General features: G+C 51.8%; 1 protein-coding gene across 1 annotated transcript in view; it reads left to right on the top strand.

The window, feature by feature from the left end:
- Nucleotides 1-3244: 3244 nt before the first annotated feature.
- Nucleotides 3245-24689, top strand: part of CAPN15 (calpain 15) — a 57552-nt gene continuing 36107 nt past the window's right edge. Inside the window, exons 1-2 of the mRNA XM_082490568.1 lie at nucleotides 3245-3299; nucleotides 13594-13913. Coding sequence (XP_082346694.1) covers nucleotides 13738-13913 — 176 coding nt within the window. The 5' untranslated portion in view covers nucleotides 3245-3299; nucleotides 13594-13737. The remainder of the gene's footprint in view (nucleotides 3300-13593; nucleotides 13914-24689) is intronic.

Genomic DNA, 24689 nt, shown 5'->3' with positions numbered 1-24689 from the left:
CCCTGCCTGAGTACGCAGCTCTTTCCAGGCCTTCGTCACCCAGCCGGGCAGGGAGGAGCAAGGCTACTACCGAAATTCTTTCATGCTCTCGTCGCTATTTGGAGTGTTGTCGCTTGCCTTGTGTTTAGCAATGGCAGCTGAGGAAGCCAAGGGAGGCAGAAGGGCTGTTGCCTGCTCAGGAGAAACATTTAACTCTTGCCTTCGCAGCTGCCTTCCCCGTGCGTTGGTGGCTCTCGGGTTGGCTGATAGGAAATGTTGGTGGTGGTCCCGAAATTTGCTGGTGTTTGGTCACGTAAAAGATGAGGAGGGTTTTGTGTTTTTTTTTTTTTGTGCCATTTCCTCTTGCTCTGGAAAAAATGCTGCTGCCCTGGTGCCTGGGCAGAAAGGGAGAAGGGGGAGCCCTGGAAAGGAAATAAGATCCAAAGAAATGTGTCACCAGCAGAAAGAGCAATTGTTTTCCTGCATTTATATTGCAGAGCGTCGTCCTGTTCAGGCAGCCGATGTTTGACAGCCAAGATAATACATTTATATTGATGTAATTAGCGGGACGTGGAGTTTGCTGAATGGCTTGGGGGCAGCATGCTTTTCAGTCTAACTCCGGCAAATAGATCAGGGAGGATTGGAAAGCTGCCGTGGGTTGCTAGAATTGGCCCTTTGGGTTTCTGGAGGTTGAGTACATAACTGCTGATATTTCCTATTGTGCTGTACCCTGCCTAGTTGAAAAGAAAATAACTTGAGGGAACACGGGGCTATTTTTGCTAGCTTGAGATGATCAAGTTTGATTTCTAAAAACTGAAGCCGAGTCTTTAGGCTTGCACATTAAAAACAGTATTGGAACCATATCTCTGTTCCTCTACAGATGCATGCCTGCGCGCTTTGCCAACGGTGTCAACTCGAATGTGTGCTCATAAAATAAATAAAAAAAGGAGAGAAATAGCTTTTCTGTTCCTGCAATGCAGCCCCTTTCATAGCAAGCCGGGGCGCTCGCTGAACACTGTGGGCCTGAACAGCGTCGGCATTAGAGGAGGGCGGTGATTGCGCTGTGTCAGGGAGGCCAAGAGGGCGTCTCGCCCCAGTCCTGGGGTTAGCAGCCCTTACCAAAGCTGCAGGGTTATCGATACGCATTCGCTTTGGTAAAATAGAGACCGAGACTTTACAAAAAGCTGTCATCCCCCTCCGGTGATATTGCCCAGCTGCATTTCCAACGTGGTGCTTCCTGCGGCACCGAAGTCTCCCCTTCGGCGTCTTGTTCCCAGCGCCAGCCCAGGGGATTTTGGTTTAATGAGGATATCACGGGCAGCTTCCCAGCTTGTGTTGTGTTCCTCTGGCAGCAGAAGGTCCTTCTGCTCCCGTAACAAAAAGGTTTGCAGAGAAGCTAACTCTCAGACAGTTTTGCCGGGGCACAAGTTGACTCCACGTCTTTGTGCTGGCCCGTGGAAGTGGGAACCCATCATGAGAGTCCTGTGCGGGGCTGTGTCCTCCCCGCCATGGCAGCTCTGCTCTCCAGAGAGGCTGCAGCACCGATGTGGTCAAGGTCTTGCTCTCCGGCTCGTCCGTATCGGTCACCTGCCAGCAAGACTCAGGCCAGCAGGCAGAGCTTGGGCAGTCCTTGGAATTTCAGCGCGGCCAAAAGGCTTTATTTTAAGCTGCTGGCTGTTAAGCGGTTTCTCTTCATAGCCCATGCGTACATGAACGCGTCTCCTGTGAGAAAAATGACGTGGTGTCACGTAGACTGATGTAGGCTTTTGTGGGGTACTCTGTCCTCTGGTGTCTGTCTCACTCGCTCTTCAGCTGTCGTAAGTCTTAAGCCTTTCCAGTGAGCAGGAGCGGCTCGACGGGCCTGGAGTTCCCTATGTAGCCAGTGCTGTACAGACCCTGGGGTTAAAAGCATCAGGCTGGTCCTCTTGAGCCTTAATAAGTCCCTTATTTACTTTGTACTGGTCCCCGAGTGGTGTTTCTTGCTAACATTCTCCATTTGCTGGTTTGATTCCGGTAGTGGCGCGTGTCCAGGTGTTCACCACGGGCTGTCTTTTCCCCACCGCCTGGAAATCTCAGCAGTGCAGAGTGCTGGAAGAGAAAAGCTCTTTGTGAATTGACCGTAACCTACCCCAGGGGCATCGTGCTGCACCTGCTGATGTGGCTGTGGGCAGAGTGGGCAAGGTGGTGGGGGCAGAACTGGGTCCGTTGCTCTTGAGTGCTTCTGCTGTGCTCCCAAAGAGCCTCAATGATGATGTTGTTCTGGCTGAGTCTTTCTTTGCTTTTTTGCTCCCTCCCCAATCTAAAATACAGAAAGTGAGAGTGTGCTGGTGAGCCAAACTGTTATGAACAGGGGTTCTTATTGACTCCATCTGATAAAAGCCCATCCCAAAGGAGGCAGCACTTTCACAAAGTATGAATTTCATTAGAACAGGTTGTTTGGAGAGCAGAGAATACGAAGGGGAAAGAGGAAGTGTCTTGGGGGAGGGAGGTTTGCTGAGGCAAGTGTTCAAACGTCATGCCTTCTCGGGGTGGGATGGGCACATTTGACATAATCAGAGGAATTTGTACTTTTGAATTTCCAGTGGATGTAACTGCTAACGATGTCCTGGCCATGCGGAGTAATTAACATCTGTTTCTGTATTTGAACATTCAGGCAGTGTGCCCCTCCAGACATCCCTGCGTTCACATCCAGACCCCTTGGGAGATCCTGCCCTGCTGCTAATTGTCGAGAGCTGTCCAGAATCCTTATCGTTAAGATCCTGCTGTGCTCGTGAGGTGTTGTGTTACCTGGTACGACGACAGCTCTTGCCAGAATGCTAAGCAGCAGCTGCTGTCAGAGAGAGTAAGGCCAGTGGTGGGAACAGAACTCTAAAGTCACCGCCGAAGGTTCTGAAACCACAAGTGAAGAACCTGAGTCGACCCAAAAGCAGACCGGTTCCTGTCTCCAGGCGGGACCGAGCTCCAGCCCGTCGCCAGCCGGATGCCGCGGGAAGCACAGAGCCTTCTGAGAGCTGTAGTTCAAGCGGATGCTGATTGAGTGACCTAAAATGTGAGGCTGGTGCGATGCTGATCAGCTGGGAGTCTCAGCAGCCATCTATTCTTACGTGCCTTTCTTTCCTCTCTGTTCACCAGCTTGGTTGCAGCAGCCGCTCCTCGTAACGGGCTTGGTGTGCTGCCTGCGGCTCTGTGCAGAGACTGTCTAGCATGCTCCTCCAAGCGGGCCGCTCAGCTGGTGCCAACAGCAGCCGTTCGGTTCCAGGGACACCGGGCTGACTTCACACTAACTGGCCATTGGACCTGCAGAGCAGAAACCGTGTTGGGTGAGAGGCTTTTCTGACTGCAGCTGGCTTGGTGCTGGGCTGGGAGGGCCTGAAAGCAAAAAAAAAAAGCTTTTTTCCTCTGATTTGTAGGCACGGTTACCCCTCTTCTTGTCTCCCATGCCTCTCGTTTTTGTCTTTCTTCCTTGTTTTGATTCCTTCTTTGAGTGTTTCTCTCTCCTCGCTGTCAATGTGAAGGCCATGTGCTCTTATGGGTGGGGGTACTGGTGTCCCCTGGTTTTCTTATGGCGAAGAAGAAACTGTAAGAGTGGAGGAGAAAATGTGGGGTCTTCCAGGACCTCGCAGTCTTAAGCTGTGGAAGCTGCACGACTGTCCCAGGGTGTGTTTGAGGCAATGCAAGGGCCGGGAACTGAACCTAAGAAACTCTGTGTTGCTTTGCCTGCAATAACCACAGTGCTATGGCAGCTCCCAGCCCAGGACTGGGACAGAGAGACGATTCTGGTGTACCTTACGTGGCCGGGCTGCTTTCAGCCTGGTGATTCGGAGCCTGCTCTGCAGAGGCGGGACGAGGTGGTGGGAAACCAGTCTGAGTTTGTACCTTCAGCAGACGCTTTCAGTGTCCGCTGCAGGACAGCGGCTGACGGTGTTGTCCTTGCGGTCAAATGTGCCAGGCTGGTGTGGCCTTATCCAGGCCAGGGCTTTGGATTAATCAAGTGGGCAGTAGTGTGCTGTGTGTTGGCCGAGCTGGTCTACCTGGATGCTTATGGGCTGGCTGGAGTCTCTGTGTCACTTTGGTGTCCAGCTTCAGCAGAAGGTCTGCAGGAATCTTGTACAGTTCGGGGTCAATGAAGCCAGGCCATGAGCACATCTTTGAGTAGTGACTGTCACCAGGCACGTGTCGGCTGAGATTTGCGCCATGGCTAGTTCTCAACTGTGGGAGGGATGAAGCAATGTTCCTGCTCTGGAATCAGTTTTGATGCAGCCTTGGACCGTCTTGTAAATGCTATTGCAGGTGTGCAAAGCCCTTGTTCCTGTTGCCTGACCTTGCCACGCAGGGTGCTTTAGCAAGCAGAGCCTGGAGGAGGGAAAGCTGGGGGTCTGTAGCATCACCCGAGGCACCGGCAGCTGGATATGCCTTGCAAGGCACTTGAGAGTGACTCGGGTAACGTGATCTGCTCTCCATCTGCCTGTTTGGGTTAAGGTGGGTTCAGGATGCAGCCAGCTGGCTCCAGTGAAGAGTCCATCATGGGTGGAGGTGTGTCGGACGGCCCGTTAGGGCTAGCATTGCTGTAGTAGGGGTGGCTTCGTACTCAAAGCATCTGCGTTATGTTTCAACCTTCACATCTTAGAGTACAGCATTTGCCTCATGTGATCGTTATATTTGTTCAAATAACTGCTCTCATGGGCAAATATTGCTTAAGGCGTTGTGTAATTGAACACATCCTACAGTTTCAGCTGCATTGGTGTAGCTGAAGAGGAGCCACTTGTGAGGGAGACAGTAAGCCGGAACAGCTACTGTGAGGAGGAACGGGGAGTATCGTAGCGGTGTCAGGCACAGTTAGAGCTCTGTCACTTCAGTTGTACCAGGTGTTATTCCAATCATATAATTTCAATTACAATATCATCTCCTAACACAAATAACGGCATGGCTACGACATCAGCATGCAGAAGGATTCCTGTGGTTTTTAGGGTGGCCCAGGACAGAGTACAGGTGTAGTGTGGAGGTGGAGAGGGGCGAGCAGTAATGTGCTGCTCCTCCATTAGGTTATGGAACTGAGCTGTGCTAAAAGAGGAACTATCTTCCTGCCCACTCTGTGTTTCGCTCTCCTTATCCCACCTCCCCTGTTCCCTTTGCTCTCCTGGTTCCCTCTGCTCGCAGAGAAGGTGACAGCCTCTTGTGCAGTTCTCGGCGATTCTTATGCTTTTATCTCCTGGTTGTTTCTGATGGAAATGCCAAATGCCACTGTTGTCTCTCAGCTGCATTCTACCTCTGCTCTTGCCTGAGGTGCAGGCAGAGACATGGTGGTCTAAATCTAGGCCAGTTGGTTGGAAATTGGGGCGTGGTGTCCACTGAAGGCGGGAAAGTCCAAATTGCATAGGAATGGTAGAAGGAGGCACCCAGGTAGTGCTGCCCCTGTGAAAAGAGTCCTTATGGCTCTGGACAGGGCAGCACGGTGAAGACTGGGATCTCTCTCGCAGAGGATGCAGCTGGGTGTAGTTTGGACAAATTATACATTTACCGACTGTCTAATCTGTGTTAGAATTAAAGCTGTGGCTGAAGTGTCTGGGGACAGTGTGCTCAGGGGACATCACCTCCACCTCCTGTCTCTGAGATTTTGCTTTCCAAGTCCGTGCCCTGGGTTTTCACTGGCTGTGAAACTCCGCTTCTTGCTGCAGCTCTCTTCCCCTCCCTTCTGCAGTGGCCAGCTCTTCATCTGCTTATCTGTCAGCTTAGCATGATCTGAAGATACAATCCCTGATGTCCTTTTGGGTACGACCTCGTGTTTGTGGGATGCCTGGACACCTATGGCCCTCTACAAATTCAGCTTATTGAGTGATTGGGAGAAACTTTGCAGGTCATCAAGTCCAGTTCCCTACTGCTGGACTTGTGCAGGTCATGAACTTGTCCAGGAACTAATTGTTGGAACTAACGCTGTGCTTTTTTCCCCAGTGCTTCTGGAGCAGCTGGTCCAGAGGTCTGCTCTTTGAAAGGTTAGAAATTCTCCTCTGACTTCCAGTATCCAGTTTTCCTGGGCTGGTTTATTGTACTTGTGCCATTGCAGAGTGTCATCTTGCAGATGAGAGATGACTTGCAAATTTTTTTCCTTCCCTGGTTCGCTGTAACCTTTATGTCCTGCACCAGTCATGGCTCTCGATGCAAATTTGTCCTGAGAAATGTGTTGAAAGCTACTTTGTTTTTCCATTGCTTCTTTTGGGAGGTTGGTTTTGCTGGGCCCGTTTATTTCCGTGTTGTGCTTTTGAGTGTTTTAAGTGCAGGTGGAGTTCCGAGCTGCACAGTTTGCGAACGTTAGCGAGTACAGAAGAGCACTTTTTGCGCTGTCATTTCTGTCTTCTTTTTTTTTAATGTTTGTCCTTGCTACTTGTGCCGTCTTGCCCCTTCAGGAGGGAGAGATGTTGTCAGAAACAGTTGAGTCAAGGTGAACCTGATAAAGCAACCTATTGGAGAGCCAGTGCCTGGCTCTTACTCGTGGCTCTTATTCATGTTTATCTCTAGCTGTGAATGTGCAATAACAACAGTTCTGTTCTGCACAGGCTGGCACAGCCTCAGACAGGAAGATCTGCTGTTTACCAATCAACACTCTGCTGTAAGTGAGAAAGGGGAAAAAAATGTTTTATTGCTACTGGGTAACCCAGAGTGTAGTTAAACCTTTCTGAAAAAAAAAAAAAAAAAAAAAGGAAAACTAAGAGCACATGTGTTACTCAAGTTGCGTTCTTCCTGGCAAGAGTCCCGTGTGTGTGTTCTTCCTGCAAAGCATCCCCGCTTGTGCTGCTTCCCATTAAATCTGTAGCATATTGGTAGCAGGCAAGTAAAAGCTTCCTGGTTTTATAATGCAACTGGTCTCAGCAGGCAGTCTGTCGAGGTGATTTTTCAGCCTGGGCAGTCTGTGGGCTGAGTAGGATGACAGAACTCTGCTACAAGGATTAGAAATACAAGGAGGAAAAGATCTGGAAATTAGATCCGCTGGTAAAGCTTCCCAAGATTGGATGCTGTGGCTTGTCTTGTTTTGTTTCTTTGCCCTGTCTTTCTTTCTGTGACATTACCGCGATGCTGCTAATGAGACCATCCGTGCCAGCCCACACACGCTTTTGTTAACGCTGCGCTCAAAAGTCAGCCGCAATTGGCTAGTAAACGGGAGGAAGCAAGCGGCTCGTTGCACTTCATTGAAGCAATGTTAATTGACTTAATAGAGCACTAGGGTTTTAGAGATTTGGTTGTGGTTTTTTGGTTGGTTTTTCTTGTTTGTTTTTTTTTTTTTTTGAATGTGTGTGCATTCAGACCCTTCTTCGGCAGTGTCTTTGTTGCCATTTTCATGCTTATTCGGAAAAGGACCTTCCTGCTCTTAAGTTGTCAATGGAGATGGGGTTGAAGTTCACCCTTATTTTGAAAAAAAAAAAAACAAACCCTTCCTGTCAACTGCTCGTACCTCTTTTTCTCGCTGTAGCCTATAATTAAGATGTTGATTGCCCTTTCAAATCTGTATAATCCCCTCTCTCAAAGTGACCGTGATAGATTTCCAGTAGCTCGCTGGATAATCTATCACTGGTTTACAGTGGCCTGTGCAAGGGAGGAGAGGAAACTTGTTTTTTTGGTTTTTTGGTTTTTTTTTCAGACTTTGATGCTTGTTGCTTTGCAGCTAAGCTGGCTCTACAATAAATCTACTTTTCCTGTCAATCTTTTGCTTCAGGCTTTGGACGCCTCTTCCTCTGCCTGCATACTTATGAAGAGTCAGTGCTGGGCATTAAATGTGGCTCAGCCCAACTCAGCTGCTGTGTATGAGTTTCTTCTGTGTTAAAGTTGAGCCAGAACCAGTTTCCAGGCAGCTGAAAGAAGGTAAAGATCCTCGAGCTTGCCTTTGCATGTTAATGTCCGTGGCCAGAAAGATGTGCTGCTGTTCTGGACTCCACTAAAGCGTAGCATGAAGCGTGAGGTCCTGTTCTGTGCTGGTCTTGGGCTCCAGGTTCAATTATCTTGTTACGTCATTAATAGCCCATCTGGAAATCTGTTTCCAGGCAGCTGGCTTCATCTAATGATGTCTTGGCAAGTAGCGCACCAATCTTGTTTCTCACCGCGATTTGGAAAATAGCTCATTTGCAGCTTCCAGTCCCCTACGTTTCCTCTAAGGCCAGAACTTCTGACCTGTCTCTCTTCTCTCAGCCCTGCTGCCCCATACCAGACATTCGGGTGGGTAACTTTTACCCTTCTCTCCATTTCCCCTGTCCTCAGTGCTCATGCGCTGCCTGTCATCCTAGTGTCTTGCGAACCTCAAGACTTCTTGGCCCTGGGAGGTGCGGCAGTTCTTTCTGAGTCACAGGACTATGCCCCGAGTCGCACGGGAAGCTCCGTGGTAGAGCATGAGGCCTGAAAAAAGCCTCCCACGTCCCAGCCGAGTGCACCAACCGCTGGCCCGTCCTTCCTGTTATGCCTGTGCCTCAGTCTGTCCTTGGAGGTACCTTCCCACCCCTCCCTGCCAGAAGCTTTCCAAGGAACTTGGAACTTGCTGACACCTGAATTTCCTGCCAGCACTGCAGCACTCGGGCTGCCCTGTAGTGCTGGCTTGGCAGGTGAGGATGGGAAGAAAAAGCAGGAAAACTTTCTTTCTTGTCCCCAAGACAGCAGCTTTGTGCTAGACAGCTGTTCAGCGCGGAGCGTTCCAGTTTGCTCGGCTGCTTTGCAACAGGGGTCCCACGGGCCATCGTGGGAGCTCTTGCTGCACGTGAGCCGTAGTGCTCTTGTTGGGTCGGTGTTTAGCAGCTGGGATTTCGATCTGTCCTGCATCTGCCTGAGGTGGATGTCTTGTTGCTTGTCTGCTCTTTCCCCATTGCCTCGTGGAAAAAGAGAGGTTGTTCACCCTTCCTCCCCACAGGTTACTTCTTTTATCAGGGTCACCTCAGCCTGGTGAATACAGGTCACGCTCTGCTTGGTGCCAGTACCTGGCTTTGCACATCCTCGGGTTCTGCCACCCTCCCAGTGGCACTGGGAGCCTGGCTGCGTGTCACTTGTACGCACAAACGCTTGACCTTCTTTTCTTGGCTCGGTTGGCGTGCCACACCATCAGGCCTTCGCTCTGCATCCTTCTTTGGTTATCCTGTGCCTGGACTCCCCTGTGGCTTTGTAACTGTCCCACACTGACATGTCTCATGCTGTGGACTTTACCCATCCCCGCATGCCATTCCCTGCTTACCCTGGACCCTGTGAGCGTGTCTTCTTCGGTCGTAGGTGGGGCACGGCTCCTCCTGTGCATGGTGGCAAGACTAGTAGAGGGCCATGTCTTCATGATGTGTGAAGTGATCTCCTCCAGCTTGATGCCCCAAGCCAACCACAGCTCCTTCGGCAGCGCTTGTCTGCCCCTGAACTACTTTGTGTTTAGGATGTGTGAGTCACATCCTGCAGTCCCCAGAGAGGAGGCTGCTCCTGCCAGGACCTGTGTGTGGGGACTGGACATCCAAAGCTCTTCAGGAACCCTTGTTTCTCCCTGCAAGCAGCAGACTGTGTGTGTGTGAGAGTAGAGAGCTCCTCCTTTGCTGTTGAGGCTGGTCCCAGCCTGCCTTACTCAGCCCCCGAGCAGGGGAGTTCACTCAGCAGAGGGAAGAGGAGGGCTGGTACTTGCAGCTTCAATCCTAGAAGAAAAGATTCCTCCTGCTATGTGGCTTCCCCTGGGCACAGCTTTTGAGGGATGTTTTTCCCCCAGGTCCATGGTGTGCCTTCTCTTGGGCCAGCTGCTGGCTGATCAAGAGCTGTCTGGTGTGTGGGATGTTGGTATTTTTATTCCTGGGTCTTCCCTGGAGCAAGGGAGTAGCTCAGAGGTGACTTTATTTATAGGTTGGGGAAGTGGAGGAATTAACGAAGTGACAGAGCTGTGTCCCTGAGCCTGGGAGGCTGAGAACCAAGAGAGGTTGGAAAACTCAGGCGGGACCTGAGCTGGCTTGTGCTGCGTGCACAAATAAATTAACAAGAAAAGGAGCGTGGGGGATATCCCATCACCAGGAGGGGGCTTCTGCACATGGGACCAACTGGGATCACTGTCTCCCTGCTTTCCTTAGCAGGCTGGAGCAGCTCCAGGCACCTCTGTCTCTTCTTCCCGCTGCCTGTCAAAGGGAAGAGATCGGGGCTGATCCTAGGAAAAGTTGACCCTGCAATTTCCTAGATACGTTGAAACACTTGGGCTAGTTCCCTTTTTTTTTTTTTTTTTTTTTTAAATTTTATTTTTGCTTTCTTCAGAGTCAAAACCTAGTTTGGAGCCAGAGGGAAGGAAAGGGGGCTGGGCAGACCCATATCCCCACCCTTCCTGCCTGTTTGGCTGTGGGTGGTGTGACAGAGGAGCTGGGGCCCAAAGGGTCAGCGCTGCTGACTGGTGGTGAGGAACAGGGCTTATCTGGAAGCATCCAGGCGACTGCTCTGCTGTCCCGGCAGCAGGAGGAACCTCCATGGGAAAGCTTTGCCATCCTCAGCAGTTTGAGGAAGGGTCTGCATCCCGTACAACGGCTCAGGGTAAGTGAGCGTGAGTGGCTTAGAGGTGGAAAGATCCAATCTGGGTTTATTTTGGAAGCAATATTTTGGGAGCAGTTAAACAGCATCCGTTGAAACCCCGTAATTATTGCAGCTGCAAGGGGCAAAAAAACCCAAAATCCAAACTCAGCATCTTGCTAAGGTGCTTAACTGTTAATTTCCGTGCGTGAGATCCACCCTTCTCAAGACTCTTCAATCTGTTCACATTGTTGCTTCCTCTCCTGATTAGATAGGTGGAAGCAGTGCTTTATTAATTAGAAGGAAAATCCTGCTCCCTCTTGCCAAGGCAGAGGAGCTCTTGGCAGTTTGCTCCCCTTGCATGGCTGGAGGCTCCCCTGCTCAGCACGGGCAGCGCACCCGCAGAGCATCTCCTGGGGCATCTCCCTGCCCGGCGGGAGAAGTTCCTCAAAAATAAGGCTGGGTGCTTCCAGAGAGGCTTTCTTCTTTGTAGGCTTCTTTAACCGACCCCTTCTCTTGCTAGGGTGTAGTTTTCATTCTCACCTTTACTTCTCGCAGGCTTTTGATTTGCTTAGCGTTGACCAAAGGCGTTTTCTGGCTCCGCGTGGCGAGCACGTACACGCTTTGCATTCGGCTCTAACGCTGCCGCTCTTCCTCTTTTCGAACAGGTTCGCCCTCTCCCTTCCTTGGGCCACCGTTCCCCTCTAAATATTGTTCGCTGGCTGCTCTCACCTGGCGCGAGGGGTGACCCTGAAGAAAAGGATTTACTGCTTTGCCTGGAGAAATCCGATTTCACGCAGCGCTCCCAGCCGAGCAGCCCACTTAGACCAGGCAGTCTTGGAGATCACTAGGACTTAGCTAGGTTATCCTCCACCTATTTATAGATCCCTTCCTCTCCCCAGCTCCACCCACCGTGGGGTTTTACCGCACCGCTTTAAAGCAAGGCTCCCAGCCTCTCCTCTGCCTGTCGAGCCTTTGCGTTGAGCTCAGACTCCCTGGTGCGGACCTGGCAGAGGAGGACGGACCGAGACACAAGCAACACGTTAAGAGCCAGCAGTAATGCGGGCAGCAGGCATGTCTCTCGCCTCTTGTGGTGAGCTAAAACTGGCGTTTCCGTGCGGAGGAGGAGGAAGCAAAGGGTCCTGCTTTTCCAGCTTGAGAGTCAGCTGAGGAAGTGGTCTCGAAGCAGCCCGTGGAATTGCTTTATTTAGCAGTTTAGCGCCGCTTGAGGCGGGGGAAGAAAGGCTATTAGCTGACTGAGCATCCTGCCTTCTGTTTAGCTCAGCCTGCGGTGAACCGTACGGGGCTGTGTTTCTACCCATCTTGCCTTTATTTATTTACTTTATCATGGTGGAACCCAAGGCTTGAGGTGAGAGACGGAGTTTGTTCTTCTGGTAGGTCTCGTAGTTGCATCCCTCGCGCCTTTGCTGCCGCTGTGGGGGACCCGGCCAGGGATGCGACAGAAAAGGCAGAGACGCCGTAGGTGTGGGACAACTGATGTCTCCGGTTAGACTTGAGCTGGCCGTACTTGGAAATATTCTTCCCCTCACATCACATGGTTTGCATTTAGCCAGAAAATCAGATTTGTTGCAAATGAACTGCTTGAATGGCAGGAAATGAGAGGGGAAGCGCCAGGGATCCATTTTGGCTGGATCTGCAAAAATCAGTGAAATCTTACTGTTAGGCAGGTAGCGGGGAAGCAAAGTCTGGAGATGTGTTGGCTGGTGCACAGCAGTTAGGCAGACCAATTAAAACGAGGAAATCGATGCAGGGAAAATTGTGTTCTTGGGCTTTTCTCCTTTTTTTTTTTTTTCAGTTTTATTTTGTTAGTCCAGGCTTTGCAGGTTACAGAGGAGGGACCACGACAGAGCAGTTAACGTTCTCCAGCTAATGGCCTAACGCAGGCACGTTCCAGTATTAAGCTCGTAGCAAAACGGCACCTGCTCCTCGAGCTGCTGCATCGGAGAGTCTGTTATCTATCAGGGCCTTTCTTGATCCCTCAGAACAATCCTGGGATTGAAAAACTGTATTTTAGGAGTCTTTGTTTCAGCCTTTTTACTGCGCAAAGCAGTTTCTTCGCAAAGGTCTTTCTTCAGTTCATTCATCTATAAATCCTGGTGGGTAATTGAAATAAGCTCAGCTGTGCTAATTTTTTCTTTTTCCTCGTTTCTTCTTCTTTGCTCTGTTAAATGTTCCCTTGATCCGCTCCTCCTGATGTGCATCCAGATTGCTGTGCCTTTTTCCTTTAAGGAGAGACATGCGTATCTTTAAACTTCTTTGAATACTAGAGGACACAAAATGTTTCTGTCGTTTAACTGGGAGGATGCTCAAAGAATAAATTCTAAAAAGTAGGAAAGAGAGAGGGAGAAAAGGAAGAACAGTCAAAGCCCCAAACCTGCTTCTGTGGGTAGGGGGCTGCTCAGTATCAGCTAAAAATTGGTGTGAGCTAAAAGAAAGTATGTCATGGCACTGTGTGAAATCGTCACGGAAAACATACTTGTGCGGATACCCAGTCTGTCCGTTTTCAGCCTTACTGTGGTGTTCGTGGGCAACAGGAAAAGAGGGATACGTTATTTTACATGCAAGAAAAATCAAATCTCCTCACTGCGGACAAGCCATCAAATTGTACTCCTTGTAGCTGAGGAAACTAAAAACCTGGTGTGCCAGTCGGAGCCCGGGGCTTTCAGGGTAACCTTTTTGTGTGTATGATGCCCAGGGGCTGCTGGTTTGGGCTCAAAGTGAGACTTGCTTGTCCCCTTTTCTGCCACTTTACCGTGGTGGCAAGGGCTTTCTGCTGGGCTCTGGTGTGCTCTCCTCTGATCGTCGGTTTGTTGTCCCAACCTCGGGAACTCCTGGCGCTTAACTGGGGAAAGCCACTTCTACAGCCCCCGTATTCCCCATCTCCAGGCAGCAAAAGCTGGATTCAGGGAAATGGCCCTTCCCATCCCAGTGAGGGCTGGGGGTGCTGGTCAGAGCATGCATTAATAGGCTTCTAAAAACGGAGGGTTGTTGCTTAAATCATACCTTATTTTTCTCTCTTTTTCTTTCCTTTTTTTTTTTTCCTCCCCTTTCTCCTCTTTTGTTTTTGTTTTTTGTTTTTTTTTTTTCTTTTTTTTAACTCTTGATCAGAACCGACCTTCCTTTCTCCAGTGTGTTGGGATCTTTACAGCAGCCCATGCCGCAGCGTCTCGCCTATTCCACCCGAACTGCCCGTGCCACTGGCTTGGACCTAACCTAGGCTCAATCTCAGCGTGGCCTGGGTAGGGGGGAACCATGGGGAGCTCTGCCTCATCGCTGGCCGCAGAGACGGAGTCGGACCATGGCTTCACTAGCGCACCCTACCCGGGGCACCCAGCCGTGAGCTGGTATAGGAGTAGTCACAGTGGCCCTGTTTGGGAAAGTGCCCTTATAACGCGGCAGCATCAGCATTTACACCACCGGGTGCGAAGGTAAGGAGGAGGGGAAGGAGCCTGCTTACCTGCTTACCTCTCAGCTTGAATCCAGGACGGTGCATTTGGGAAATAAGTTGCTTCGCATCCTATTGGGTGTCAGGTCTTTTCATTCGGAGGCTCAGTTCGATTCCTCGTGAAAGCTAGACACAAATTTCCACCAATGTGAGTGATGCCAAGCCACGTTCATTTTTACAGGGCTGCTGGTGTCTCCCGCATAATAGACTGCAGGACTCATCCCAGCTCTTCCTCACTCATCTAAATTGTGAAAGTGGCTGCCTGGGAACGGGATCTCGGTTCCTTTAACGAGTGTGCCACGTTCTTGTGGTTCCTCTTCTTTCTGACCTCCCCACTACACTGTAGGTGTCACAGATGGAGGGTTGCAATTCCAGGCTGGGTGGCGATAAGCAGCAAGAGTTTCAGAGCTCAAAAGAGCAAGAGAAGCTGTTTTCACGCAAAAGCAGTGAAATGCTTTTGAATACCAGATCCAGGGGAACGAAACACACCAAAAGAGTTACTCTGAAAAAGAGCTAAGTGTTTCCAACCCTCTGTTTCTATGCCTCCTCGATAAAACCGGCACCTCAAATGCGTCTCTGAGTCATTGCCTCTGCCCCTTCCCCATCAGCCACTTGTAGTGAGGAATTTTCCTTCGTGTTGGAGGGCTGGTGTCCTGCATTTGGTCTCTGACAAGTTGAGAGGTATGTCAAAAGCATCTAAAAATCCTTTGCCCGGGGGCTTGGCTACAGAGGCTGCCGTGTTTTGTGCTAATAGTATTTGAGCCTTTGCCTAATGCCTGCTTTGTGTAGATTCCAGCCTGGTTGGGTGTTTGTACTTGCTTGAGTCTGTTTGGAGCCGCTAGTCTTTTAGGAATAGCTGCTTGCTTCTCAGCGTCCCCGAGCTGTTGTGGCTTTCCACCGGAGGCATTTGCTGTCATGGTCGTGTAGTATCTGTCGTGTAAGTCCTCGTTTTTGTACCTTTCTGCTGCTGCGAGTCCCAGTGAGTCTGCTTCACGGTGGCTGGGGCACGGCTCCGGGAGACTCCGAGGCAAACGGCGTCCCGCTTTGCTCCTTTGTAGCCCTCTCTTGGGGTGTCCTTGTTGAGCTGGTAACAGTGTGAAACCAATTAGCCGGTGTCTTTGCTTTCAATCATGGACTTGAGTTCCTAGCAATGCCCAAGAGGCCTTTAAAAACACTGTTTTGTGCAGTTCCCAACATCTGTCGCTGCGTGTGGCTGGCCCGCGGTTCTGGTTGGTCATCTGTGCTGTGTAGGTTTGTCCCCTCTTGTTTAGAGGGATCCTGCGAACAGAGCCGGGTCCTTCCTGCAGGGTTATTCCTTCCAGACTGCTGGTTTGAAGAGTTGGGGAAGGCTACGAAGATGATGAAGGGACTGGAACATCTCTCTTGTGAGGAAAGGCTGAGGGACTTGGGGCTTTTTAGTCTGGAGAAGAGAAGACCGAAGGGGCATCTTATCAATGCTTATCAATACTTCAAGGGAGGGTGCCGGGGGGATGGGAACGGTCTTTATTCAGTGGTGCCCAGTGACAGGACAAGAGGGAACGGGCACAAACTTGACCATAGGAAGTTCCATCTTAACATGAGGAGGAACTTCTCTCCTGTGCGGGCGGCAGAGCACTGGCACAGCTGCCCAGAGGGGGGGGGGGGGGGAGTCTCCCACTCTGGAGCCATTCCAAACCCGCCTGGACGTGTCCCGTGCCGCTGCCGTAGGTGCCCCTGCTCTGGCAGGGGGTGGGACTGGGAGAGCTCCAGAGGGCCCTTCCAACCCTGACCAGTCTGTGCCGAAGGCTCACAGATCAATACCCTGGTATGCCCGTGCACAGCCAGCACTGGGATTTAGGAGCTTCCAGTGCAAAGCTGGCACTGGGCACTGAAAAAGTCATGTCTCTGCAGCCTCGTGTATGCCAGCTGAGAGAGCTCACCATTTGAAGTCTGTAGCTTAGAGGAGCTTGAGAAACTATGTGAAATCTTGACACGTGGAAATAAATTTCCTGAACAACCAGCCTTCGTGGTGCAGCGGATGTCAGGGCAAGAACAGGAACTGCTGGTCTCGGTGCAGATAAAGCCAGTGTCCTGTTAGGACAGGAGTGGTTTTTCTGATAACTGTGTATTTCCCCTGCTAAAGGGAGAAGAGAACTCATCCCAGCTAAGTGCCGCATGATTCCTGGAGACAGGAAAATCACTGGCCGTGATTCACTGAGCAGTGAATTGCGTGGGAAGAACTCGCTTTAGGCGGTGATTATGGAAGTGGGTTCAAAAGACCTGCTGAGATCAGCCAGGCTGTCAGGCATCAAAGTACCTGTGGTTCCCATGGCGAGATGGGTGAAGCAACAGGGTGAAGAAGCAGCGGATGGTTGGTTTCCAGAGAGGAACAGATAAATATATTCCTTTAAAAACTGAAGTAAGTCAATAGAACAAGTCAGGTTAGGTTGCCCTGCCTCTGAATATCCTCATCCCTGGAGTTGTCTAGCGCAGGAAGGAAGTGGAGTACTGGGGAGTCAATTTGGGGCTGGACAGGAGTTCTGGGATAGACTTTGCTTTTCCTGCTGATTTCCTGTCCCTGCCTGCAGCCACCTTCAGAGCTGATAGTGCTTTGGCTGCTCTCGAGCAGCACAGAGCCAAGCCAGCTCTGGTCTGTCTCACGCCTCGGGGATGAACGCAGACCTTCCTTGGCAGGAAAACAGGGACGCGAGTACTCCATGAGTGACTTTGGTCTGTACTTGGTGGGGGAATTGGGGGAGGCTTCCCTCACGGTGGGGTGGGAATAAGGGAAGAAATCAGTGCTGTTTGGCTCTTGAGATTTTAGAAGCTGAGAGGAGGCTGCATTCTCTCCTGCTGCCTGGGTGAGGCTGGTGGGCTGGAGTTCCCTGTCTGCTGAAGACAGGTAGACAGGAGGGAGAAGAAAAAGGGCCTTAATGGTAGAAGCAGGCTTGTGACATCCAGATTTGAGTCCCTGGTCTCTTCTGGACCAGGCTGCACAGTCTCTTTCTATGTCTCAGTGTCCCACCTTCTAAACAGGAGCACGTCCCTGCCTGCCCCAGCACGCCAGGAGGACATAGCTACTTAAAGTCTAAAGGTACCAAGTGTTATGTGCGCGTTTGTTAGAGGGATCTTATTGCTGAAATCTCTGCTGAGGGCCACGATGTGGCTTTTAAATACATCCTTGGTAGCTGTGTGTAGCCAGACAACTTCTGGCTTAGTTACCAGTCCCCTTGGGCTCCTCCTTGCTCGTGTGCTTAAAGGTGTTTGGCCTGAGCTGGTTTTGGATGAGAACATTCACCTGAGCCTCCAGATCCATCATGGCTGAGCCTCCTGACATGCCAAACCCTTCGTGAAGCTGAGAGCAGCAAGGTACAGTGCCCCAGGTCGGAGTGCTGGCGGTACGACAGAGCTCCGTTGCTGCTGCTGCAGTTGAATGGTTTGGGAGCTGTGGGCTCACGGTCGTTTCTCCTGCTGGAAGTGGCAGTAGCAGCTCTTCAGTGTGCATCCTTCCACATCTGTAAGGTGTTAAGGCCCTGGACTGTCTCCCAGATGAGATTTAAGGGAGTGTTGCTGTTCACCTAGTCTTCATTCCCCAGCAGTCTTAAAGAGGGCTAACAGGGTCCTGTCCTGGTCAAATTCTTCATGGGACCCAGAGATGAATGGGATCTTGATGGGACCATCAGAGAGATGGGGCTCGACCTGCTGGGTTGCTGTGGCCCTTTTGGTGAGGTCTCTGCCAGAGCTGGGTGCATGTTAACACCAAGCTGGTGGGCTGGGAGGATTCCTGGGTTGCAGAGCGCTTTGGATGCCTTGTGAAGGGTTCATAGCACTGAGAACTGCTTGAGTGTCGCTCTGCTCAGGACAGGCTTTTTGGGGAAAGTGTTGTAAGATGTACATGGCTGAATCAAAGCTTCTCTGCCCACCACTCAGTTTGGCTGAAGCTCTCTCAGCTCCTTCCTTTTCCAGAGAATATGCATTTTCTGGGGTTTCCCCCAGCATTCTGCAAAGACTTTGTATTTTTCTATAAAAGCCTCTTCAGAATTAAATACCTCTGGGCCTTGATGGCTGTGGAGGGAGGAACAGACTCTTTTATTTGCTTTTAAATGCTAAAAATATAGAAATCCCTCTGCTTTTAGAAGGAAGAGGGAGACCTGCTTTTGTTGTTGGCAGCTGGTGGGAGGGCACTTGCTGTAACCCCCCATCAGCTCTCCAGAAGCACCACTTAATTCTGGAGAGGAAACCCAGAGTGAGGCATCTGTGACCTTGGTGTTTGTGAACCCCGTGGCTTAAATGCATGGAAAAAAGGCAAGTCAAAACCGCTGGGTAGCGTCACATAGTCCTGTCTCGGGGGCTTTGAGCCAACGTAGAATCGTAGAATCGTTTAGGTTGGAAGGGACCTTTAAGATTATCACGTCCAACCATCAACCTAACACTGCCGAACCCACCATGAAACCATGTCCCTAAACTTGAGACTGGTGGAAATGTCAGTAAGGGGACACTGGTGTACTGATGAGTAGCAGGGAGCCATATGGAGGGGGGATGCGGTGGTGTGCAGCTCCTTCCCTTCCCTCCCCTTCCGTGTTCACCTCTGAGTGTGGCATAAGCAGAAGTGGTGCCTGGAGGATGTGGTTCTTGTTGGGGAAACCAAGGCCTAGAGGAGAAGTGAGATGTCTGGGAAGAAAAGCTACTGGTAAAGCATCAGGTGACTCTGCAGGGTTTCCCTGCTTCTGTTTTATGGCATCGGATCGCGGGTCAGGTGTCAGCCTCAGGAGGAATGACAGCCTCGGTGGGCCTGTTACCCCGACAGAGGTGGGGTTGGGGCTGCGGGCTGGGACAGGCACAGTTCTTTGGGTTTTGTCAGCAACCTGCTTGAATTTCGGTGTGCTCAGAGAGTTGATTTTGCATCTTGCAAGACGTTGGAAGGGACTTCTGAGGTCCAGCTGGTCCAACTCCCCTCCCAAGCCTCCGTGAAGAGAGACGTGTGGCTGTGGAAAAGCTGGGGACAACCAAAATCTGCTCTGACAGAGGAGAGGTGAGGAGGGAAAAAGAGACCACTCTCCAAACCACAGGGGTACTAACATCAGCTCTGATGCCTCTTCATCATACTGGAGCGGAGCATGAGTTCCCCAGGCGCTGCGGTGAGGTGGATGAGTCCCTGTGCGGGTTGTGCTCCCTCTGGAAGTTGTGGCATCGAAGTTCAGCTGGGATTTGGTAGCGCGATGATGCTGCAGGTTGTCGTGGATACCTGCTTGATGGGAACGTTGAGCTTGTAACAGTTTGTTTGCCAGTTCTCACCAAAGCACGTGGGGGCTGGAATAATCTCTTGCTCAAGAAAGCGTGCAGTGCCGAGGAGTTGGCAGCGTCGTATGCCATTTCATCTGCCTGAGGCTTCCAGTCCTGCCCATCCGCTTTCCATGCTGGCTGCTCCAGCAGTCCGCTCACTCACAAAGCCTCTTAGTTGTTTAAATTGAAGCTATTTATAGTTCTGGAGCTGTGAAGAACTTGGAGGATGGCGCAGAGTAGCGGAGGCCGAAGTTCTCGATAGGTACCTAACCAAATTCTCCCTTTGCTCCCTGTCTGCCTCCCAACCTTCCCCATCTCCATTTCCCACAAGTGCAGGTAACAGGGCTATCCTGCCCCTCACCCCCTCCAAAGAGAGGGCAAAACCCAAGGCAGGGAGTCAATCGGAGCTTGTGGTGCTCATCTTACCCAGGGGGGTTGCCTAAAATCTGAAGAAAAATGCCTGAACCCCTTGCCTGGAGCAGTGCTGTCACCGCATGGAGAGCACAATGGACCTGTCCCTTCAGTAGTGCCAACCCTAAGAAAGAAGAGCAGCACCTTTACCTGGTTTGGGGGCTCTCCTGACGCTGCGGTAGCTGAGCACTCTTGGTTCCAGGGATATAGGTTCAGGTCCTTCTCCAAGTGCAGGTGTTAAGTGATTTTGCTTTGGTGCTCTCGGGATGCATGAAGAGGGTTGGCATCCAGCTTTGGCTGTGCCTGGATCCGCGGCCCTCTCCTCTTCATGTCTTTTGGGGAGAGATCCTGGAGATGCGATTTCTCTGGGAAGGAAGTCAGCCTCTTGTACCCTGTGCCGTGGCAATGTGTGGTAGGGAGGGCCAGGTGTTTCCAGATGCAGGGATGTTGTGGGGGAAAGGGATTGGTAGGTGGTGAATTTTTTGTTAGTGTTTGTTTTTTTTTGTTTGGTTTTTTTTTTTTTTAAGAGCAAAGAATAGTAAGAGGAACCCTTCGGCATTGTTCCCTTGACTTTTTGTGGCTGCAGAGGCACGAGCTTGGTCTAGAGTTTCATGGCAAATCACTTGCACCCTGGAGAGGTGTCATGCATGTAGCCTGGAGTGGTGAAATTGTCTCAGTCCTGCAGGAGCCGATGGATGGATGTGATTATAGAATCATAGAATGGTTTAGGTTGGAAAGGACCTTGAAGATCATCGAGTTCCAACCCCCCTGCCCTGGGCAGGGACACCTCCCACCAGCCCAGGTTGCTCCAAGCCCCGTCCAGCCTGGCCTTGAACACCTCCAGGGATGGGGCCTCAACAACCTCTCTGGGCAACTTCTTCCAGTGCCTCACCACCCTCCAAGGGAAAAACTTCTTCCTAATGTTTAATCTGAACCTGTCTTCTTCCAGTTTAAAGCCATTCCTCCTCGTCCTATCACTACATGCCCCAGTAAAAAGTCCTTCCCCAGCTCTCCTGTAGCCCCTTTAGGGACTGGAAGGCCGCAATAAGATCTCCCTGGAGCCTTCTCTTCTCCAGGCTGAACAGCCCCAACTCTTTCAGCCTCTCCTCATAGGAGAGGTGCTCCAGCCCTTGGATCATCCTCGTGGCTCTAAGCTCAGGAGCCTGGCTGAGCTGCTGCAAGGAAGGAGAAAATGTAGGAAAGTGTACGTGTGGGGGTTATTCTTCACCCAGGGTCACGCGAAAGAGCTTAGGGTGGAAACTACAAGCCCACCTAATATGTAGCATCTGTCCTGGAGGGAGATGGGCCTGCATTAACCTCATGCTTGTGAGATGGGGTTGAGGGCAAGAACAGCCTCCTACAAGATGCTCCCTTCCCCTCCCAGCTGTTCAGTGCTGCCAAGTTCCAGAGCTCATTGCTTTCCTCCAAAATTATCAGGTACTGGGTGCTGCGAAAGGCACGGGCTGGATTTTTCCCACCGGTAACTTAATCCAGTTTGACACCGGGTGGCTATGGGCTCGGGTCTCCGCCTAACACGATTCAGAAATAGGGAGGGGAAGACACACAGAGCTGTGGTCTCCCTTCACCCGTCGCTGCAAGCGGCCGGCCTCAAGCTGCCCGTGGCACTGAAAGGCTGTGTTGATCCCGTCTGCGCTGGAGGCTCGTGCTCGTGCATGGAGGAGATGGAGGGGAGCGCGTACGGAGCAAACCCTCTGCAGGCCTTTGTTCCCTGGGATGAAACAGCCCCCCCTGCCCCGGCGCGGGGCTACCACGAACAGAAGGGCGGTTGTTCGGGGGACACAGAGAGGGAAGATAAGCTGTGGTTTGATGCTGGGGCTGCGTCTATCTCTTTGTGCCCGGGGGTCCACAACTCGCCCAGGTAGCTGCGTCTTATATCAGCCGCTCTCCTCAACAAACTGCCCTGGGCTTTTCTTTGAATTGGGTACCTTCCCACGCTTCTCGCCCTGCCGTGCCTGTCAGCCCTTCCCACTCTGCCTGGTGCTGGCACGGCACCGGTAATGCAGCCCGTGCCAGCCGGTGCATCTCACAGCATCCGTGCCCACAAGCATCACTGAATCCCTGCGAGGGGTAGGTGCTGAAGGTCACCGTGAGGAGGTGTGAAGAACTAATCTGAAGAGAAGGAAGCTGCTCCTGTGTTACAGATGGCATTTATGAGGCTGCAGCAGGACATTCCAACCAGAAGGAAACTTGAAGTGAAGTGTGAACGCAGCCCGCAGCCCTTCTGGATGGCGGTGGGACAATCAGCAGGAGAGTCGGGGCAGTGCATGGGGTGAGGATGAGAGTTTGGGCTGCAGGTGCTTAAAGGCTGCCAAGTCGGCAGCTTGCTGGGAGCTGGAGGGGCCTTGCCTGTCCTTGCCCAGAGCAGTCCGGAGCTCAGCTTTCTCTCCAGACGCATGGCTTCAAGCCCTGCTGCTCCCAGCGCTCAGAGCGGTATGACATGCTGGGGCTTGTGGTTACGTAGAGCTGGGCTCCTGCATGTCACAGAATCACAGAATGGTCAGGGTTGGAAGTGACCTCTGGAGATCATCTAGTCCAACCCCCTGCCAGAGCAGGGTCACCTACAGCAGGTTGGACAGGAACGTGTCCATGCAGGTTTAGAATGGCTCCAGAGTGGGAGACTCCACAGCCTCTCTGGGCAGTCTGTGCCAGTGCTCTGCCACCCTCACAGGAGAGTTGTTTTTCCTCATGTTGAGATGGAATTTCTCGTGTTACAGTTTGTGCCCGTTGCCCCTTGTCCTGTCGCTGGGCACCACTGAAAAGAGTCTGGCCCCATCCTCTTGCCACCCGCCCTTCAGATATTGATAAGCGTTGATGAGATCCCCTCTCAGCCTTCTCCTCTCCAGCTGAACAGCCCCGCGGCTCTCAGCCTTTCCTCAGCAGAGAGATGCTCCAGTCCTTGAGCATCTTCATAGCCTCTGCTGGACTCTCTCCAGCAGTTCCCTGTCTTTTTTGAACCGGGGAGCCCAGAACTGGACACAGCGCTCCAGATGTGGCCTCACCAGGGCAAGTAGAGGGGGAGGATGACCTCCCTCGACCTGCTGGCCACGCTCTTTTTAACGCACCCCGGGAGACCATTGGCCTTCTTGGCTCCAATTTGGAGCGTGGCAGATTCAGTAGAGCAAAAGGAGATGTTGGGAGGTCGGCTCTTGCCACTGTGTGGGGTGGAGGGGACAGGGTGTCCATACACCCCGGCCTTCTGTAGCATTCCCCAGCTGTGGAGTGGGGAGGAGGTAGACACAAGCAGGATCTTCCATCTTCCTGAAAACCCTATTTTAACCTGCATACCTTGGAAAAGTGAAACGATGGATAGGAAGATAGAAAGATGTGTGCGTGTTAGTATGTATATATTATTTTTCCCCCTGATTCCTTGGGCCACCAAGGAGGAGACGCCTTTTATTCAGAGCCCTGGTGTTGGCTGGCATGTGCCCCATGGAGCACTGGGACCTCACATCAGACTGTGCCACTGACTGTGGCAAATGGGTCCTCTTTAACTTCCCCTGCTGAGGAGCTGAAGCTTCTCCTGCTGCCTTCCCCCACAGCTCTTGTGTCTCTGTGGGGAGGGACAAATGTGGAAATACTTGGCGCTTCTCAAATGCGGAAGAGGTTTATTTTTTTTTTTTTTTTGGCACAGAACGGACCCATCACTGACGCTACTGGTTTTTTGCCCAGCAGCCTCCATGGCACATGCGGTGACGTGCGTTGGTCGCATCATTGCTTTGCACAACCCCTCTGAGAACCTCCTAGCAAAGCCTGGCACAGCGGCCTGTTTTCCTTGGGTTGTCTTTTCCTCCAGCAACCGTTTAAGATGCTTTGTGTCTTCTGGGCATGCTGGTGTGGGCACCGCAAGCCTCCAGCTCGCCTAGCGCGTGCGCCGGAGGCACCGCTGTCTGTAGCGATGCGGTGGGGAGGGCACGGCAGCTGACAGCGCCCATCTGTCTTCTGCAGCGTTTAAGTCTGCTGCAGGCAGGGCACGCGCGTTCTTTCTCTCCTCTCCGTCCCATGTCTGTAGGTTGACAGTGATGTCCTTCAGGTTGTCCTTGAGGAGCACGTGTGCTGAGGTTACCCAAGAGCTGTGAGTGGCTTGAGGAGGTTCAGGAGCTTTGAATGAGAGCGGGAGCAGATCTCCTTGGTAGGAAGGGCTGCGTTGTGCTGCAGGGAAGGGCTGCTGAGCTGTTCGAGGAGCCCCGGCGTGGGTTGCCGTGGTGGCAGGGTGCTTCTCTGTGGCAAATAGACACGGGAGGGTTAATTGCATGTGCTCAAACCAGGGAGCATCCTCTAGATTCCAGCTGTCAAAGTACTAACTTAAGTATGTGTCATCTTTACGAGGCAGTAAACAGTCCCACGGTCTGAATTACTGAGTCCAGAGGCCTCCAGGGTACAGTAGAACATGTAGGGACTTCCCTGGTAATTGCTGCCTGCCTGCTGGAGGAGTCAGCCAGACGACGTGTTGCTGGCTCGGTTAAGGTGGCAGTAGCTCTGGAGCACGGGGCATGAACAGAAGGAGCAGGTTGGGGTTGCTGGGTGGCCGTGTGGCTCAGCACGGCGTTGTTCTGCTCTGCCTCTGGCTCTTCCAGCCTCATGTCACCCACCCGATCCTCCTTGCTGTCTCCGAGATGCCAGAGAAACCAAACAACCACCGTTTTCAAAGCGCGCAGCAATGCCATACTAAATCTGAGGCCGTGGGGGTTCCTGTGTTGAACCTTTGTTTGCTGGAGTGGTGAACTTCTGAAGTGGTGCAAAGCTTGTGTCCTCCTGGAGCTCCGTGGCTTGCTGGTGATATCCTGGTGGTTGATCTCCTGTGACATTGCAACTGCCCTGGGTGGCCTCGAGGTGCCGCCGAGTGCCACATTGCACTTGGTGCCAGTGGGGCAGGGAGGGTTTTATGGGAGGGTTTTAGGCTGGTGGGGATCACAGCATGCTGAAGGACCCATCTCGCTGGCTGCGCTGGCCACTGTGCCACGGAGGGCACGGGTCTGGGTCAGCTCTGCGCATCCAGGGGTATTTTCTATGTGCTGGTAGTGAAGATTGGCTTCTAGAACAGTCCTGGGCCATCAGTGCAAGGAAA

This window comes from Vanellus vanellus, assembly GCF_965231255.1.
Source record: "Vanellus vanellus genome assembly, chromosome: 14".
Lineage (NCBI taxonomy): Eukaryota > Metazoa > Chordata > Aves > Charadriiformes > Charadriidae > Vanellus > Vanellus vanellus.
Note: the sequence above shows the minus strand (reverse complement) of the source record. Positions and strands in the feature narration are given on the sequence as shown.